Source organism: Schistocerca cancellata, chromosome 4, assembly GCF_023864275.1.
Source record: "Schistocerca cancellata isolate TAMUIC-IGC-003103 chromosome 4, iqSchCanc2.1, whole genome shotgun sequence".
NCBI lineage: Eukaryota > Metazoa > Arthropoda > Insecta > Orthoptera > Acrididae > Schistocerca > Schistocerca cancellata.
Window position 1 is genome coordinate 775,414,009 of NC_064629.1, and position 19,788 is coordinate 775,433,796.

At 37.5% G+C, this 19,788-nt stretch overlaps 1 protein-coding gene across 1 annotated transcript in view; it reads left to right on the top strand.

Annotated features, from left to right (window-relative positions):
- Positions 1 to 19,788, top strand: part of LOC126184598 (E3 ubiquitin-protein ligase HERC2) — an 812,863-nt gene that overhangs the window by 266,281 nt on the left and 526,794 nt on the right. Inside the window, exons 27-28 of the mRNA XM_049927039.1 lie at positions 12,427 to 12,604; positions 15,537 to 15,690. Coding sequence (XP_049782996.1) covers positions 12,427 to 12,604; positions 15,537 to 15,690 — 332 coding nt within the window. The remainder of the gene's footprint in view (positions 1 to 12,426; positions 12,605 to 15,536; positions 15,691 to 19,788) is intronic.

A 19,788-nucleotide genomic window follows, 5' to 3' on the forward strand; every position in this document is an offset into this window, starting at 1 on the left:
TAGAGCTGATGTAACATGTGCCTGGATGCTTTCAATTGTGTCCCAATGTTTTCCTTTCATGACTCCTTTTAACCAAGGAAAGAAAAAAAAGTTAGCAAGAGCCAGGTCAGGACTGTAGGGAGGCTGGGGAACCAATGGGGTCTTGGTCCTGGCCAGAAAGTCGAAGACAATGAAGGCCCTGTGACTCGGCGCGCTTGTGTGGTGAACTTTCCACATGTCCTTGATGTCGCTTCGGCAGTGCGAGACACTCCTTTTCAGTCTTTTGAGCACTTCCAAGCCGAAAGCTGAGTTCACTGTAGTACTGGTAGGAACGAATTTGTGGTGGGCAATGCCTCTGATGTCAAAGAAGACAATGAGCAGGGTTTTGATCCTGAACTTGCTCATGCGTGCCTTCTTGGGACGGGGCAATGATGGGGTTTGCCTCTCTGTATTCTGCCTTTTTGTCTCAAGGTCATACTAAAAAATCCATGACTCATCACCAGTGATAACTGAGTTTAAAAAATGAGGACCATTTTCACACATTTCCAATATTTCACGGCACTGAAGCACTCGCATGTGCTTGTTTCGCCGGTCAACACTTTTGGGACGAGTTTTGCACACACCTTTCTCATGTTCAAATCTTGGGTTACAAGGCAGATCATGGTTGTTTTTGACATGTTTAGAGTTTGAGCTATCAATTGAAGGATCAGCCGTCTGTCAGAGTTCAATCATAAATGATATTCGTAATGTAATTCGGTCAGCCAAAGGTTTGTTTACAAGCTCCAGAATTGTTATCAACGGAATTCTACAAAGAAGATCAGTGAGTAACGCGTATACAAACAAAATAAACACTGGCATTAGGGAACAGTGCGACGAACTTGGTGTTGTATTTGTTGACCCAAATAAATTTCTCGACGACAAATGTCTGGGTAGGGATGGCCTGCACCTAAACAGACTAGGTGCAATGACTTTCAGTAAAATGCTCCTGGATTTATGTAAAATTATAAAAAATAAGGGAAACTAATACGGTCTGCAGGGGGTGACTATCCAAAAATACCATATGCAAACAAAAAACGTGAGTGTAATCATAATAAGGAGGCAGTTGAACCAAAACAGAACGACATTAAAACGAAAAAAAGTGGGAATGCAAATAGTGCCGGAAAAAGTTACTTAACAGTTGTTCACCAAAATATATGTTCCCTAGCAAATAAGACCCAACAGCTAGAAGTGGAGCTGGAGTCTACAGAGTGCTCAGTTGTTTGTCTCACTGAGCATTGGTGCAATGAGGCTGAAATTAATCAGTTAGTCTTGCAGTCTTATAATTTAGCATGTGCATACTATAGGACTTCTATGAAGTGTGGAGGGTGTTGTATTTATGTAAAACAAAATTATCAGTATAAGACCAGAAGCGATTTATGTGTAATCAGTGAAGAGCAACATTTTGAACTGGCAGCAGTTGAAATCAGGGACCAATACAGGTGTAGGAATTTGATTATCTTATGTATATACAGATCTCCTAGTGGAGACTTCAATATCTTTTACTCCAAACTTAATCATGTTCTTAACAAGATATCCACTCCAAAGAACCACATTCTCATATGTGGAGACCTAAATGTGGATAAACTGAATCCTGATTCTACATGGGACTCATTACAAAGTCTTGCTCAAAGTTTCAATTTAGTTCCAATGGTTAACAGTGCAACCAGAATAACAAAATACTCAAAGACAGCTGTTGATCAGGTATTAACAGATTTAGGCAAAGATAACTGTGAGGTGGTGGTAGCAGAGCTAGGATTATCTGATCACTCAGCTCAAATCATTAATATAAAAGTGGCTCCAGAAGAAACAAAGAAAATGCATATTTACAGACGAATTTTTTCTAAAAAAAAGAGACATGAGTTTGCCAAACAGATAGCAGGACAAAAATGGGACTCAGTATACTCAGAGGTAGATGCAAATGAAAAATTCAAAAATTTCATGACATTGTTCAAATTAAATTTTGAAGAAACATTTCCTAAAGTATTATGTCCATTATCAACAGCAGGAAAAAGCAAGTGGGTCACAAAAGGAATCAAAAAATCATCTGAAACACTAAAGTACCTGAGCTCTATTAAACACAGCCAAACTAATCCTGCTTTCTCACTCTTTTATAAAAGATATAGGAAAACATATAGGAAAATACTGCTTGCAGCAAAGAGAGCTCATAACTCCAAAATAGTGCACTCTGCTGAAAACAAAAATAAGGCAGTATGGAAGATTGTGAAGCAGGAAACTGGTACCAGGAAATTGAATCTGTCAAACTTGAAAATCAAAGAGGAAGGGACTCTAATAAAAGACCCAATATATTTGGTAAACTATATAAATGATTATTTTAGTGGCATAGGAATAAAATTACAGGAAAATTTTCTAACAGCCCCTCAGGTCAAAAAGCCAAATAATGGTGTATCACATTCAATGGTGTTATTCCCTACAACACAGGAAGAAGTCTATAAAGCAGTCAGCAAACTGAGAAACAAAAACTCAGCTGGTCTGGATGAAGTCCCCATTTTTATAATTAAGGACTGTATCAAGAGCCTACTTCCACCTTTAGTTGATATTATAAATCAATCTTTCAAGCAGGGCTACTTTCCAGACTATTTAAAATATGCAAAATTACTACCTCTCTTCAAAAAAGGTGATGCAGGAATAATTGAAAATTATAGGCCAATTTCTCTACTATCATGCTTTGCAAAAATATTAGAAACTATTATGAAAGATAGGCTGATGAATTATTTAAATAAATACAACTTACTGTCTGTTGACCAGTTTGGATTTCGATCAGGGAAAAGCACAGAATCAGCAACAGCACACCTCACAAAACACATTCTAAAAGCATTAGATAAAGGGAACTACACAACTGGTATATTTCTTGATCTAACTAAAGCGTTTGATACAGTAGACCACAACATATTGTTAAATAAGTTAGATGAACTTGGAATAAGGGGACTTGTGAACAAATGGTACAGTCATACCTAAAAAATAGAAGACAGATAACTGAAATCTCACATATTTCAAGTTGCTCAAACTATATTGTAAAGTATACTTCAGACTCAAATTATGTAAATATAGGTGTCCCACAGGGTAGTGTCCTTGGCCCAGTACTATTCCTCATTTACATAAACGACTTCCCACAGAGCATCAAGCATGGACAAACAATATTGTTTGCAGATGACTCAAATGTTCTAATCAGTGACAAATCACCAGATGCACTAAAAGAAAAAGCCAAACAAACACTAAACAGTGTATGTGAGTGGGCATCCAATAATAAACTAACACTAAATCTTAAAAAAACAAATGCTGTTAACTTCTATGTCTGCAAAAAACCACACTATAACAACTTTAAGTTAAACAATGAAACTATAGAATGTGTAGACTACACAAAATTTCTTGGTATGCATGTTGACAGTCAGTTAAAGTGGGAAGAACATATTAAAATACTTAGTAACAGAATCGCTACAGCATGCTATGCTCTGAGAATTCTGACTGCAGTTTGTGATACTACATGTGTCAGATCTGTATATTTTTCTTATATCCACTCTGTTATTACCTATGGAATAATATTTTGGGGAGTCAACAGTAAAAATATTCAAATAGTTTTCAAATTACAGAAAAGAGCAATTCGTATAATAACCGAGAGTGGCAGTAGGGCTCACTCTCTTGAACATTTCCAAAAGCTGGAAATCCTTACTGTCCCCTGTGAATACATTTTTCAAAGTGTTATGTATGTAAAAAAAAATATTGACTGCTATATGAAAAATTCTTTAGTACATAGCTATGAAACTAGAAACCAATACAATCTGCATCTAGAGAGGAAAAATAAAGTTAAAACTCAGCAGAGCTTGTTGTACAATGCTGTTAAATTATATAATAAATTACCCCAAAAAATAAAAGATATTGACACAATCGGACAGTTCAAAACAAAACTAAAATTTTTTTTATTAAATAAAAGTTATTACGCAGTAATGGACTACCTGAATTAAAACATTTAGTGTAATTAAAGTAGCCTGCATTATAATACACGAGGAAATAATTATAATATGAAATCAAAATTGTACAGTACTATAAGAAAATTACAAATTACACAAGGATATAAAACTAATTTAAGATACCTCAAAAATGTGTGTAAATACTAATTTTGTATGTATAATTGTAGGTGTATTGTATATGATTTTGCTGACGAAATCCACACAATGTAAATTGTTACATGGATTAATAAAGAAATCAATCAATCAAAAAAATCAATCGTGCACATGCATCACATTATCGTCGACTCGTGCGGTTGATGGCTGTCCACTGCGAGGTTCATCAGTGATCTCCTCTCGGCCCTCCATGAACGACTTGTGCCATTGGAAATCATGTGATTTGGACAAGCAATCAGTCCCAAAGGCATGGTGAAGTAATGGAAACGTTTCGGTGGCGGACTTCCCAAGTTAAACGCAAAATTTGACAGCGTACCATTGCTTTACAGAATGATCCATTGTGCCGTGTTACGTAAACTCAAAACAGGGTGGAGGGAAATGCATGTCTTGACTCTCCGGCAGCTCGAAGCCGAATGAGACAAAGAGCGTTTTGAAGCTAACGCCCCCCTCCACTTAGCCCAGCTGGTTAAAACACGCTGTGGTGTACCGTTGGTGCAGAAAAAAATTGGTCGAATTAATTATGGAACGCACTCTGTACAAGTTGAAACTTTCCAGTGAAACAATTAAACATAAATGCAAATTATAAGATAATTAACAAGGTGAAGACTATTAATTAAAATCTCACTAGTTGACGACACATTCAGAGTGGAATCTCAGTAGCAATGCCTTATGGTTTCTCTCTAAGAAGTTTTTGTTTTCCTGTCACAGAACTTGCAGAAGAAGGCCCAGTCTCTTTGCTGCTGGTCAGTGCACACAACCCCATGCCGAGCTGCTGTGGCATGCAAAACTGCCCAAACTAGCAGGTTTCTGAATATATCAAAATGAGCTTTCAACTTAAACTCATTCTGTTCATTCAGAAGTAATCCCAAATGCCATTTTCTGTGTTTGTAAGTTTCCATTTCCTCCAGTAGGGTCAATAATTGTCCTAAAATGAGTCTTGAAACTTCTTCCTGTCCAACCAATATAAAGCTTTTCAGTCTTGGCAGTTGATGCTGTAGACACCAGATTCTAAATATCTGTAGACAAATAGTAGACAGAAAATAGGAAGTGAGACACCAATTTTTGGGCAGGATAGTCACACTCCTGAACATAAAAATACAGATAATGAAATGAATTTTCTGAATAAGTGTCTATATTTTAGTAATACTCCGAAGTTGATCCCAGGCATTTAAAAAAATCTAGAAGTAAAAGTTGCACGTTATGTAGCCAAAATCAATAAATTTAAACAAAAGGACATAGCAGCAAAAGCTAACCAACATATGCCCAAAGCAGTCTGTTATAAACATAATAATGCAAAACATATAAAAGCACTTAAAAGTCTGAATCACAAATTAAAAATGGAAGGGACTGTAGTTCAAAACTGAAAAATTCCCTGCAAATAATAACATAGTTGAGAACAAGAGAAATCCTGTGATAAATTGCAGTCAGAAATAAGGAAAAAATTGAAAACAGTAGCTTTTTGTTTACAAATGAGGAAGAGAAATGTAGATTAAAAATGATGAATCTGTCTGTTTCAGTGCCTTGGTTACAAATTAAATTGCAAAAGGGTGGGTGGGTGGGTGGGGAACCAGTCACGGCAATTATTAACAGTATTTCATATCCCAATTATGTAGTTAACCAAGAATGCAACCTAAGACTGAGGGCAGTATATACTTAGAAAAACAGTTTGCATAGAAAAACAGTACTATCAGCAAACCCCAAGTATATATTGCTGACATATGAAGTCCACCTTTTAGTATTTTGTTTACTAATAGCTGCTCACAAGGTTGCAGATGACATGATGCTCACTGAGTAAAAAGACGGCAACAGAAAAAAAAAAAAAGCACACAGAAAATATGTCGCAAACAGTGACAATAATTTCTTAAAACATGCTGTAACATACAATGCATAAGGTAGTATGAAAGTATCCATAGAAAACTCTATATTCAAAAAACGAATAGTAAAAATGTAATAATGTGCTACTGTGTTTGTATAACCATGCTATTTTCTGCATGTTTTAGATTAAAAACCCCACTGATGATGGTCATATTTGTCACCGAAACTAGTTTGGGAGAATAAAGAAATAAACGAATAACAAGGTGTGTTGCATCAAGGTGGACTCAATTTGCTGAAAGATGGAAGACATAAGATTAGTGTATTTAGGAAGCAATGGCTACTGAGATGATTATAACTGCGAAATGCTGTCATTCTAAAAAGCATAAATGGGCATCCTTTAGAGCCTTGATCAACAGGATGCTAAAACTACCACCCGCTCATAACAATGAAGTGGAAGAATTGAATGTAGCTGGGACAGATGGATGTAAGGAATGTGATGTAATGAACCTTCATAACAAGCTCAAGTCAAAAATACATGACAAGAAGGAGAAATAGATCCAGAGGGCAAGAGGTTTGTTGCTATGTCATACAATGGTGCATTTTCGGACAGAATTGCACAATCCTTCAGTAAAATGAAAGCAAAAATTTCATTTGAAATTAAAGGTATAGTTGGTTCTAGGGAATCCCACAAAGTTAATAACAATGACAACAACAACGACAACAACAACAAATAATATTTAGAATCTGGTAACTACAGGACCAGCTATCAAGACTGTGAAAAGTTTTATTCAGATATGAAGGAATTTCAAGATTTGTGTTAGAGAACATATGTGTAGCCAAAATAAGAGCATTTTTGGTATACATTTGGATAAAGAAAATTATAAGGCAGGAAATATAGAGGATAATATGGAAGTCTTGCATAAGGCGCCAAAAGGACAATTATTGAACCCATTGGAAAGAATGGAAATTTACCTACATAGAAAACAGTGACTGGGATTACTGCTAAATTAACACAATGAGTTTTAACTTGAATGCTTATTTTGATGTATTGAGAAACCTACTAGTTTGAGCAGTGTCATGTACCACAGCTGCTTGGCGTGGGGTTGTGTGTATCTTGCGCTAGCTTTGAGGAGACAGCTTCTTTCCACAAGCTCCACCTCAGGAAAACAAAATCTTCTTAGACAAAAACTACGAGGCAGCGTCACTGAAATTTCACCCCCATTGTGTAATTGATTTTTTGAGATTATGAATAAAATCTTTGTCTTGTTACTTATCCTACACTTAATGATTATATTTAATAGTTTTGTTGTGCTGAAAGGTTTCAATTTGTAGATGTTACTTTTAAACTTATTATTCTGAATTTTATACTATTTTATGTTATTTACTTTGCCAGCTAGGAGCTCCATATTGTTACTCTTTACACATTTTACGTGGATTTTAAATATTAGTTTTATTTCCACATATTGTATATTAGTTCATGTTTTATTGTCACACACTCATTTTGCAATGTTAAGTAATTTTAATTAATGACCATGCATATTATAAATTAACAACTGAATTTAAGATACTGGTTACTCACGTACCCTAGTATTAGTGTCCTCTACTGACCACAGTTACTGATATAAATACAGGATGCAACCGGGCCATTACCGGCACTAACTATGTACCCAGATATTGCTTCAGGTTGTTATACCACAGTTTTTCTATTTGTAACAGATATGAAGATGGCAATGGCCAAAACTGGTGATGGTGCATTCTAAAATTCATGTGATCAAAACAAACCTTTATAAATAATTATCACTTTATCAGGTTGTTGAATTCCTGTGCACATCATGCAGAGATGTGTTGATATGGTAGTGGCATAACTTCAGTTTAGAACTTATACAATGATGAAATAAATTATTCAAGAACTGGTAATGAAATAAATAAATACAAGTATTAAAATGTAGATAACATTATGATATTTATATCATTTAAAATCAAAAATCATCTTGGGAAAAATGGGATGTTCTAATTAATTCTTTCTTCATTTCCTTAAAGACTCTCCCAATAAGAACTTATTTGAGTTAGTAACACTATCATTCAACTTAATTCCCACTGTAAAGTTCCCCACTAGGGTAGCCAATTGCTCACAAACAGCCATTGATAATATCTTTATACAAAAGTCCTAACAAAATTATATTACAAAACCAGTAGTCAATGGCCTCTCAGATCATGACATGCAGATTCTTCTGTTACATGTTAACACTGGACAGGATATAAAATCTGTTAAATCTGAGCTCAAGAGGGTAATCAATAAGCCAAAGATTGATTATTTTAAGACACTCCTCAGAGACATTCACTGGACTGATGTTTACAGTGCTCAGGGCATGAATGAAAAATATAGAACTTTTGCTAATAAAGTGCTTACCTTATTTGAACACTGTTTTCCCCAAAAACTTAGCAAGATTGGAGCTAAGTCTACAAAGAAGCTGTGGATTACTCAAGGAATAGGGGCATCTTGTAAAACAAAAACAAAACTGTATCCATCAATCCGAAACAGTTCTGATGTTGATGCTATAGCACATTGCAAGAAATACTGCAGAATATTAAAGACTGTAATATGGACATAAAAGCAAATATATTACAAGGAAAAGATAGTCATATCAAATAACAAAATAAAGACAATATGGGATATAGTGAAGGAGGAGACTGGTAGAACCAGACATGAGAAGGGACAAATAGCATTAAGAGTAAATGATGCGTTGGTGACAGATGTGTATAGTGTTGCAGAACTTTTTAACAAACATTTTATAACTGTTACTGAAAAGATGGGGTTGTCAGGTTCGGTAGATGCTGCTATGGATTACCTTAGACCAGACATTTCCAAGTAACTTCCATAATATGAATTTGACCCTCACTACCCCAACAGAAATAATGTCCATCATAAAATCTTTAAAATCAAAAACATCTAGTGGGTATGATGAAATATCAACAAAGCTAATTAAAGAATGTGATTCTGAGTTAAGTAGCATATTAAGCTATCTGTGTAACCAGTCGTTTATCAGTGGAATATTTCCTGAATGGTTAAAATATGCTGAAGTTAAGCCACTGTTTAAGAAGGGAGATAAAGAAATAGCATCAAATTTCCATCCAATTTCACTTTTACCTGCATTCTCAAGAATTTTAGAAAAAGTAATGTACAATTGGCTTTATAACCATCTTATCTCAAATAACATACTGTCAAAGTCACAGTTCGGATTTCTAAAGGGTTCTGATATCTAGAAGGCTATCTACACTTACAGTGAAAATGTGCTTAATTCCTTAGATAAAAAATTGCAGGCAACTGGTATATTTTGTGATGTGTCAAAGGCATTTGACTGTGTAAATCACAATATCCTTTTAAGTAAATTAGAATATTATAGTGTAACAGGAAATGCTGCAAAATGGTTCAAATCTTATATCTCTGGCAGGAAACAAAGGGTGTTATTAGGAAAGAGACATGTATCAAGCTATCAGGCATCATCCAACTGGGAACTAATTAAATGTGCGGTCCCACAAGGTTCCATATTAGGGCCCTTACTATTTCTTGTGTATATCAATGACCTTTCATCAGTAACATTACCAGATGCCTAGTTCGTTTTGTTTGCCGATGATACGAACATTGCAATAAATAGCAAATCAAGTGTAGTCTTAGAAAGATCAGCCAATAAAATATTTGTGGACATCAGTCACTGGTTCCTAGCCAGTTCTTTGTCACAAAACTTTGAAAAAACACACTACATGCAGTTCAGAACTTGTAAGGGGTGTCCCACGAGTATATGCCTAACATATGATGACAAGCAGATAGAAGAAGTGGACAGTATTAAATTCTTGGGATTACAGCTTGATAATAAATTCAACTGGGAAAAGCACACCACAGAACTGCTGAAGCGTCTTAACAAATCTCTATTTGCAATGCGAATTGTGTCAGACATAGGGGATATAAAATGAAGAAGCTGGCACACCATGCTTACTTTCATTCCATAATGTCATATGGGATTATTTTTTGGGGTAATTCATCAAGCCAAGCTAAAGTTTTCCGGGCACAAAAACGTGCAGTAAGAGTTATATGTGGTGTGAACTCAAGAACATCCTGCAGAAGCCTGTTTAGGGAACTAGGGGTACTAACTACTGCTTCCCAATATATTTATTCTTTAATGAAGTTTGTCATTAAAAATATATCACTTTTTCAAACCAACATATGTCTGCTTGTGTCTGTATATGTGTGGATGGTTATGTGTGTGTGTGCGAGTGTATACCCATCCTTTTTTCCCCCTAAGGTAAGTCTTTCTGCTCCCGGGATTGGAATGACTCCTTACCCTCTCCCTTAAAACCCAAATCCTTTCATCTTTCCCTCTCCTTCCCTCTTTCCTGACGAAGCAACCGTTGGTTGCGAAAGCTAGAATTTTGTGTGTATGTGTGTGTGTGTGTGTGTGTGTGTGTGTGTGTGTGTAAGTACAATCTAACTTCTGCACCATTTCAGTGCAGTAATGTGTTCATTGTAAATATTTTAGTAGTTGTATTACACGTTTATTACCTTATAAATAAATTTTAAAGAAATTTATTTTAAATTCAGTGCATTAGTATTTGTAAAATGATTCTTTCACATAGTGTTCATTAAAAAAAGGCTCAAATCCTCATCTTGCCATCCTGATATAAGTTTCCTACAGTTTATTGAAGTCACCTCATACAAAAGCAGGGATGGGGCCCTTGTTAATCACTAGGCCACAGAGAAGCAGTGTGATGAGCATTGGGTGGAGGATTAGTCATCGTTTCTGGATACTGGACCTTAAATCATGCGGAGGTCAATATAAGGAAATGAGATATGATGAACTTTTATTCATTGTGATATTTTTCAAGAACAAGCTTGCTTCTCTGGAGGTGGGGTTGGTAACAAGCATAATGTCATTGTCTGCATTTTGTAGATAGATGCCTGATAATTATCATTAAGATTCATTAAAAGTGGCAGTGTGGCTAACTTTTTAACAGAGCTGTACTATTTACAAACCTTCTGAGCACTAGACATGTAAGCTAGGCTTCTAAATGTAAGATGTCATACTTAGCTTATGCATTGAACTGACACTGAAATTGCCAACTTTAGGAGACATGCGATGATCCCAAATATTCTCTCATTCTAAGAGCTCCTCTACTTGGGGTATTCCACGCGGTAATGTGTTGTCACTCATGAAAATTAAGTCAGTGCCAAACTAATTCCTGAAAAGACATACATGGGAAAGGAGTACAGTGTCACAATAATGCTGACTGGTGAGAGTATAGTGTTCGAAGATTTGGTGGTCAGTACGCCCATGCAACATTGTGCCTGCCCCCACCATAACACCTGGACCACCACAGTGATCATATTTGATAGTGTTGCTGTGAGCATTACGTACCTTCATATGGTGAGAGGTGGGAACAAGTCATGCACCCAGGAACATTGTCGAACATGATTGTTTTGCTGGTCCAGGTAGTTATGGTGTGGGGAGGTATAATGTTGGATGGGCATTCTGACCTCAAAGTCTTTGAACATGGTATGGTCACTGGTCAACATTACTGTGACTCTATATGTGCATCCTTTTGGGGTGCGTTGAGCTCTGACTTCATTTTTATGGATGACATTACGTGACCGCATCGAACTGCACAGGTGGATGAGCTCTTGGCACGAGGGGATATTCATGAATAGACTGGCCCGTCTGTGCCCCCAACTTAAATTCCAATGAGCATGTGTGGGATGCAGTGTCATGTTTGTCATCTCATTTTGTATTTATTTAGCTTCTGTACTATTATGTAGCAGGTCTTTCTATGTATAGTCCAAGTTCCAATGAGCTATGTTACCTGGCAGTGACACGTCATGTGAAACTTACTTTCTTATTTAATATTGAAGAGAGGTGCTGACAGTACCAAGTGCATCAGATAATGGAATGTGCTGAAAATACATGCTACTCTATAGCACTTACTGCTAATACAATAAAAGAACTTTTCACCATTGTGTCACGCAAGCGTGGATGTCACCTTTAATACAGCAGTTCCTATGGAATACAGATTACAATCGCTATCAACCATACTGTCTCAATCTGCCAGGAAGATTCATTCAAGTTCAAATTCTGCTGCAGATAAAAAAAAAAATCCTTGAGCCAATACTTACTTCTGGTTGTTTCATTTTCTATCAAATTGGCTCTCTGAAGGATAACATCTCTGCTTTATTATAGGAGAATCAAGGTGCAGTTTGGAAAGTCAGAGATAGCTAAAAAGTCTTGTCTGTTTGTATAGCTCAGTTGATGGAGTTTTGCCAGCAAGAGGGAGAGGTTTAGAATCAGGTTGTAGTCAGACATATATTTTTGTTCTATGCACAAGGTCCTTGACAATTAGTAGCAACAATAGTGTAAAATGTAGTCTATTCCACAGAAAATCTGTATGTTTGTTAACTTATTTTCAGGATCCTTATGTGCAGACATTTTTGGCCATTGTGGAATGTCATTGTAAAATTCATCACCTCATGAGTCATGGTGAATTTTCTCCAGAGCATCCAGTGGAAGAAGTTGGAAGACTGCTTATGGCAGTTCTAATCAAGCATCTGGGCATCGAATGTCAAGTTATTGATCTTATAGAACAAGGTTGGAACTTGCTTTTCTTTCGTCTTATTTGTAGCATGTATGATGCATCTGATAACTGAAAATGTTAAGAAAGTAAAGAAAGTGTAAAATAAGGAGGAGAAAAACGGGCTGTGAGGGGATCAGGAGAGAAGGAAGATAAGCTGAACAAGTTATCTCAGATACCATGGTAGAGAGGGCTGCAAGGTAAGAAACTAGGGGGATACAGTATACTGCTGTGATTTGTCCCTGTGGTAGAGTGGGGAGTAAGGATGGTATAACAAAGTTTATTCAGAATTTAAAGTCAGACACTATCTTCATTTACTGTGCATACACTCCTGGAAATGGAAAAAAGAACACATTGACACCGGTGTGTCAGACCCACCATACTTGCTCCGGACACTGCGAGAGGGCTGTACAAGCAATGATCACACGCACGGCACAGCGGACACACCAGGAACCGCGGTGTTGGCCGTCGAATGGCGCTAGCTGCGCAGCATTTGTGCACCGCCGCCGTCAGTGTCAGCCAGTTTGCCGTGGCATACGGAGCTCCATCGCAGTCTTTAACACTGGTAGCATGCTGCGACAGCGTCGACGTGAACCGTATGTGCAGTTGACGGACTTTGAGCGAGGGCGTATAGTGGGCATGCGGGAGGCCGGGTGGACGTACCGCCGAATTGCTCAACACGTGGGGCATGAGGTCTCCGCAGTACATCGATGTTGTCGCCAGTGGTCGGCGGAAGGTGCAAGTGCTCGTCGACCTGGGACCGAACCGCAGCGACGCACGGATGCACGCCAAGACCGTAGGATCCTATGCAGTGCCGTAGGGGACCGCACTGCCACTTCCCAGCAAATTAGGGACACTGTTGCTCCTGGGGTATCGGCGAGGACCATTCGCAACCGTCTCCATGAAGCTGGGCTACGGTCCCGCACACCGTTAGGCTGTCTTCCGCTCACGCCCCAACATCGTGCAGCCCGCCTCCAGTGGTGTCGCGACAGGCGTGAATGGAGGGACGAATGGAGACGTGTCGTCTTCAGCGATGAGAGTCGCTTCTGCCTTGGTGCCAATGATGGTCGTATGCGTGTTTGGCGCCGTGCAGGTGAGCGCCACAATCAGGACTGCATACGACCGAGGCACACAGGGCCAACACCCGGCATCATGGTGTGGGGAGCGATCTCCTACACTGGCCGTACACCACTGGTGATCGTCGAGGGGACACTGAATAGCGCACGGTACATCCAAACCGTCATCAAACCCATCGTTCTACCATTCCTAGACCGGCAAGGGAACTTGCTGTTCCAACAGGACAATGCACGTATGCATGTATCCCGTGCCACCCAACGTGCTCTAGAAGGTGTGAGTCAACTATCCTGGCCAGCAAGATCTCCGGATCTGTCCCCCATTGAGCATGTTTGGGACTGGATGAAGCGTCGTCTCACGCGGTCTGCACGTCCAGCACGAACGCTGGTCCAACTGAGGCGTCAGGTGGAAATGGCATGGCAAGCCGTTCCACAGGACTACATCCAGCATCTCTACGTTCGTCTCCATGGGAGAATAGCAGCCTGCATTGCTGCGAAAGGTGGATATACACTGTACTAGTGCCGACATTGTGCATGCTCTGTTGCCTGTGTCTATGTGCCTGTGGTTCTGTCAGTGTGATCATGTGATGTATCTGACCCCAGGAATGTGTCAATAAAGTTTCCCCTTCCTGGGACAATGAATTCACGGTGTTCTTATTTCAATTTCCAGGAGTGTATTTGCCTAATTCATTTATTGTTCTTTCATCCCTTTTGTAAATCTCATCAAGACTGAGAAACTTCAGAGAAGTGGAACAAGTCAAGATATACATTAATAAAAGGTTCTCAACTCATTGATACATAATCTGTATATTGTACTAACAAATCTGTCACCATATGGTTTAATACTATTTGTGTATGTACCACTTAAAAGTAACCTAGTAAATTTAGTAAATTAGCAGGAGAGTTGCTCTTACTTCATAAAACCAAAAATGAAATGCCCAGCTACTAAAACAATTTTGTTGTTGATATAAGAGCCAAATGGTAGAACTAAAAGAGGGAAACTGATTTCCACCTGTTTGTCCACAAAAAACTGGCTTAGTCCCAAACATTTTGATTTTGAGGAAATACAAGAGGATGCTGTCTTCTTCTGGTTCCAACCTCAGTTTGCAGAATTCTGTGAAGAGGGAGTTTGTCCTATGGTCGAGAGCTGTGAAAGATTCTTAACTATGAATGATAGATTGTATAAAGAGCTGTAGAGTTAAGATTCTTCTACTATTTTTTTAAAATAATTATTCAAGTATTTTATTTATAGCATGATGGAGGTTATTTTGTGGCTGACTCTTATACATTTACTGTGCATGTGATCATTTTAGTTGCTTCTGATAGTCCATTTTATTCATTCTCCATCTATTTATGTGATCAAAGTTTAGCAAGTTTTTACATTCTGAATTGTTCCATTCCTGTATTTCTTTGCGGATAAAAGAATATTGGAAATCTGTTATACCTTTGTAAAACACAAATACTGTTGGTTCACAGTATGCAGGTCATTTGTGAAGAGCAGTTAAAGGACTCCATTTTTTTTACATAGCTGCTGGTAATTCAGTCCCTGGTTCCAAATAAAAGCTTTTGTTGCTTTGCATGTATTTCCCTTGAGTGTTATTGAAAAGATGGAGCTCTTACTACACATACAATGTTTGTATATGTAAACATATGATGCTTATAATGTCAGAGTTTTTCAATAATGAGCCAATGAATTTTGACAAAACATGTTAATGGCTCTTGTGACATTATAATTTTGTCTGCAGCTGTATTGTCTATGAAGTGTATGACAGCAGCATTGTAATGTTTAAACTCCCCTAGAAAATTAATTTGTAATGTTATACACACTTTTACTCCTTGTTGGGATTCATATATATCTTTAATTTGTATCTATTAGATATTGTGGGTGGCAGTGTACCTGTCCGGATACCAAAGCAAATTACAGAAATGATACGAACTGTTCACCAGACAAAATGGAGTCTCATCAAGAGGAGGCAAGAACTGAATCGTTCCTACAAAGAAGTTTGCATTCCTGTTCTGGATAAGTGCAGGTAAGAAAACAGTTTGCACTTTGTGTCTTCTTTCATTTCAGTGTTCTAAATAAGTCACCAGGAGACTTAAATAAATCAAGCAAGTTCAAATGGATGTAGGTTGCAGTAGTTATGCTGAAATGATAAGTGTTGTACAGGATTTGCTAATGAGGAGAGCTACATCAAACCAGTCTTCGGACTGAAGACCATAACAAGAACAAGCAAAAGGTGTGCACTACTGTCAAGGATATTCTATGAGATGAACAGTGGGAAATAAATTACTGAATTTTGTTTGGCATAATGGATACAATGTAAAAATTTCTAATATGGAATCGTTACAAATACAAGATGGAGGAGGAGGGGCCACTTGATATTAATGTGAAAGCAGAATAGAAGATATCTGCTCAAGAAAAATTTAACCTTTAACCATAGGTCATTGATGCTCCATTGTGATGATTACCGGGCAACTCTTGCCTACTGAATAAGCTGTACTAGAATTATCATAAGCTCATTTGTTCATTAAAGTAATAAGCTTCAGTACATAAACAGTAAGTGTTGAAGTGAAGGTTTGTTAATAATGAAACCTTAAGGCCATTTGTTCATGTATGCTCAACAAATTGTTCTAACAAACATGTAAATAAATGAAAATAAGATAAGAAAATAGAAAAAAAATATCCCCCCCCCCTCTCTCTCTCTCTCTCTCTCTCTCTCTCTCTCTCTCTCTCTCTCTCTCTCTCTCTCAAACACACACACACACACACACACACACACACACACACACACACACACACACACACACTCTCTCTCTCTCTCTCAAAAATAATGTTTTACATAGAACTACAAGAAGATCAACATCCACTATTACTATCAAATTGGCACTGTTGAAGAATTTATTGCCATAACCTCCTGACAATCAAATGTTATTTGCCTGTCAGAATGCAGTGCAACGCACCACAGTCCTGTGGGCTCAAAATTCTTTGGGATATGTGAAATGTGTTTTATTCATCTCAAAGGTACAGAATTTCAGAGCATATGTCTGATTTACAGGCTCATTTGAAATTTTGTGACACTTACAATATTACTTTGTGAGGAATTTATTTATTTAAAATTTGTCAAACTTACAATAATGACATTGACTATAAATCTCATAAATTTTTATTCACTTTTAGAGATCCAGCTCAAAGTATCACTTCATCCTTCATGAAATCTTCTGCAGAGTAGTAGCATATTTCAATTAGAAAATCACGTAACTTGATTTTTAAAATATTTATTTTCATATTCATTATTGTGTTGTAAGTTTTCATGGCTATAGAGTCTGAGCACACAATTTTAAGTGATGTGAGGTGAGCATGAAGTTTCCTTTATGTCTTGTGTTGTATGAGTGTTCAATTTTTTAAAATTTTTTATTGTCTTATTTTTTAATAGATCAGCTCTGCTTTGTAGGAAAAGAATCACCTCAAAGATGTATAAAGAGGGGACAGTTAATATTTTTAGGTCTTTAAATAATGCTTGACATGATGCCCTCAGCTGTGCAGTGTGTATGCTGTGAATGATTCTTTTTTGCAGTTTTAAAATTCGTGTAACATTTCCCGAGTTTCCCCCAAAATTTATGCCATATCTAATAACGTATTCAAAGTAGCTATAGTATGCTATTTTCCTGGTGTCCATGTGAGTGACTGGCTAAAATTTCCATAGCAAATGCAGGGCTGTTAATGCTAGGTATTCTATATCTGTATTCCAACTCAGATTTCTGTCTAAGTTTATTCCTAGGAATCTGACTGAGTCAAGTTCTTCCATTTTTTGATTATTGTGAGTGATACAGATTTCTTCAGTTTTTGATTGTTTGGTTTTAAAACTCATCATGTGGGATTTTGAGATGTTTAGCCTTAAGCCATTTAGACTGAAATATATTTCCAGGTTACTTAATGCATTCATGACACTCTGTGGTGTATTGTCAGAATTTTCATTTTCAATTAGGGCAGAAGTGTCATCTGCAAACAAGATTAAATGAGTATTTATATTGAGAGGCAAGTCATTTACATAGAACAGGAGTAAAATTGATCCTAGGACTGAGCCTTGAGGAACACCTTTTGACACAGTTTTCCACTCTGAGAAGTAATCTGCTCCATTTAATGTGATTATTACCCTTTGTTTCCTCTCGATGAGATATGACTCAAACCATTTCAAAGCAATATCCCTTATTCTATACCTGTTGAGTTTGAAAAGCAGCATGGCATGGTTTACAGATCCAGTAACATTTTCTGTGTGTGTCTTTGCTGTTTTTGATGGCCAAAATATCAGAATTTTCCTGTGTGTAGTTCCATTCATTAATATCATATGGAGATATATTCTGGGACAATTGTACACATACAAAGTTTTCATTGTACAGAAATATGCTACTGGGATATTATCTGGTGTACACCTGCAAACACTGTAGGCAATTGTTTTTAATTTTTATTTGTTTTTGTCTAGGCATAACAACAGGAGCATTGCAATACATTTATTTGTTTTGAAATTTGTTGTTAATTAATAATCATAATTTAAAAGTAATAATAGAATTCATAACAGTAGAGAAAAAAATGGTCTCCACTGTTTACCACTTTACCTTACCCTTGAAAATAGGCATCAGAGTATGCAGATATGGAAATATTTGATCTCTTCTTGATATTCAGTGAAAATAATTGTAAAAGCAAATTCAAATAATTTTTTGAAAAAATTATTCTGGTATTAGGCCACGTCATTATGAAACATTAAAACATCAAAATGCCAATGTTTTGACAGAAATTGCAACTATCCTTGTCAGGGTGGCTAACTGCTGGATTCTGTGAAGTTCTTCCCCTATATACAGCCTGTTTTGGTTGTCAGTTGGCTACTGGCATTACATTCTGAGATGCCATTGGATAACTTGAAATAAAGATTGCTGTAAAGGGGTGGCTGTATGGTAAGCTATGACCTGTGCTACTATGGTAGGTTATTGGCAGGCATTTGTGAAGCAACAGCTTGTACCTGGGGTATTGTTTTCCTGCAGCAAGACATTAATGTCACATGGTAGTTCTCTTGTGGATGCTTGTTTATACTGTTGAGGTCAGGTCATGTGGAACTTCAAATGGTTCAAATGGCTCTGAGCACTATGGGACTTAACATCGGAGGTCATCAGTCTCATGTGGAACTGCTGGGTGGTGAATGTACATGGCCTGAAGCACTGGGATAGCTGGCAGCCAGGCTGAAAGTAACTTACAGCCTCCCTGTTCATGTTGTTAGGACATTTAATTGCTTTAATAGCCCCTCTTAAATTCTGCTGCTGCATCCATGGCTGCTGTGAAAGCACATCAGGTTCTTGAAAATTAATAGAATGGCTGCAGGCCTGATGATGTTCAACTATACCTGATTTGCTGTGCTGCTCCAGATGTACTTAGCATTCATGGCCCAACACACAAGTGTTAAATCTCTCTCCTGGTGGTTTCACCAATGTAGACTTCACCATATTCACATCACAGTTTGTTACTACCTGCAGTGTGGAGAGCATCCTCAGAATATTTCATGAGTCTCAATAGATTTCAGGTCTTGTGACTGCTCTGGAATGTTGGTTGAACTCCTCCACAGTCCAGCTCCTTGCCAACATTGTTGCTGGCACCTCTCATATAAGGTAGCGAGCAACAGCAAGAGGTTCTTCTGTTCCTTTGCATCTTTTATCTTCACTGTAGCTCATTGTATGTTCTTGGTGCTGTATCCATTTCCATAAAATGTTGTCCGGAGCTCATTCAGTTTGTGTTGGAAGTTGTTAGCATCACAAGTCCTGTCTGCTTGGGCTGTTAGCATATGTAGTACAGCGTTCTTTTGTGCTGCATGACGATGTAGCTCTGAATGTAGATATCTGTGTGCATTGGTTTCTGGTAAACTTTTTGTCTGTTTTACCACTAAATGTTCTGGAGACGTCTACACCCAGAAATGGAATTGCTCTATTATTTTCTATTTCTTCAATGAACTATATGTTTTTGTGTAAGCTTTTGAGGATCTGATGGAAACTGCTTCCCAGTATGGTTGTATGATGAATGTGTTGTCTACATACATTAGCCAATAATGTGGGTGCAGTGGCACGGATCTCATTGCTGTCTGTTA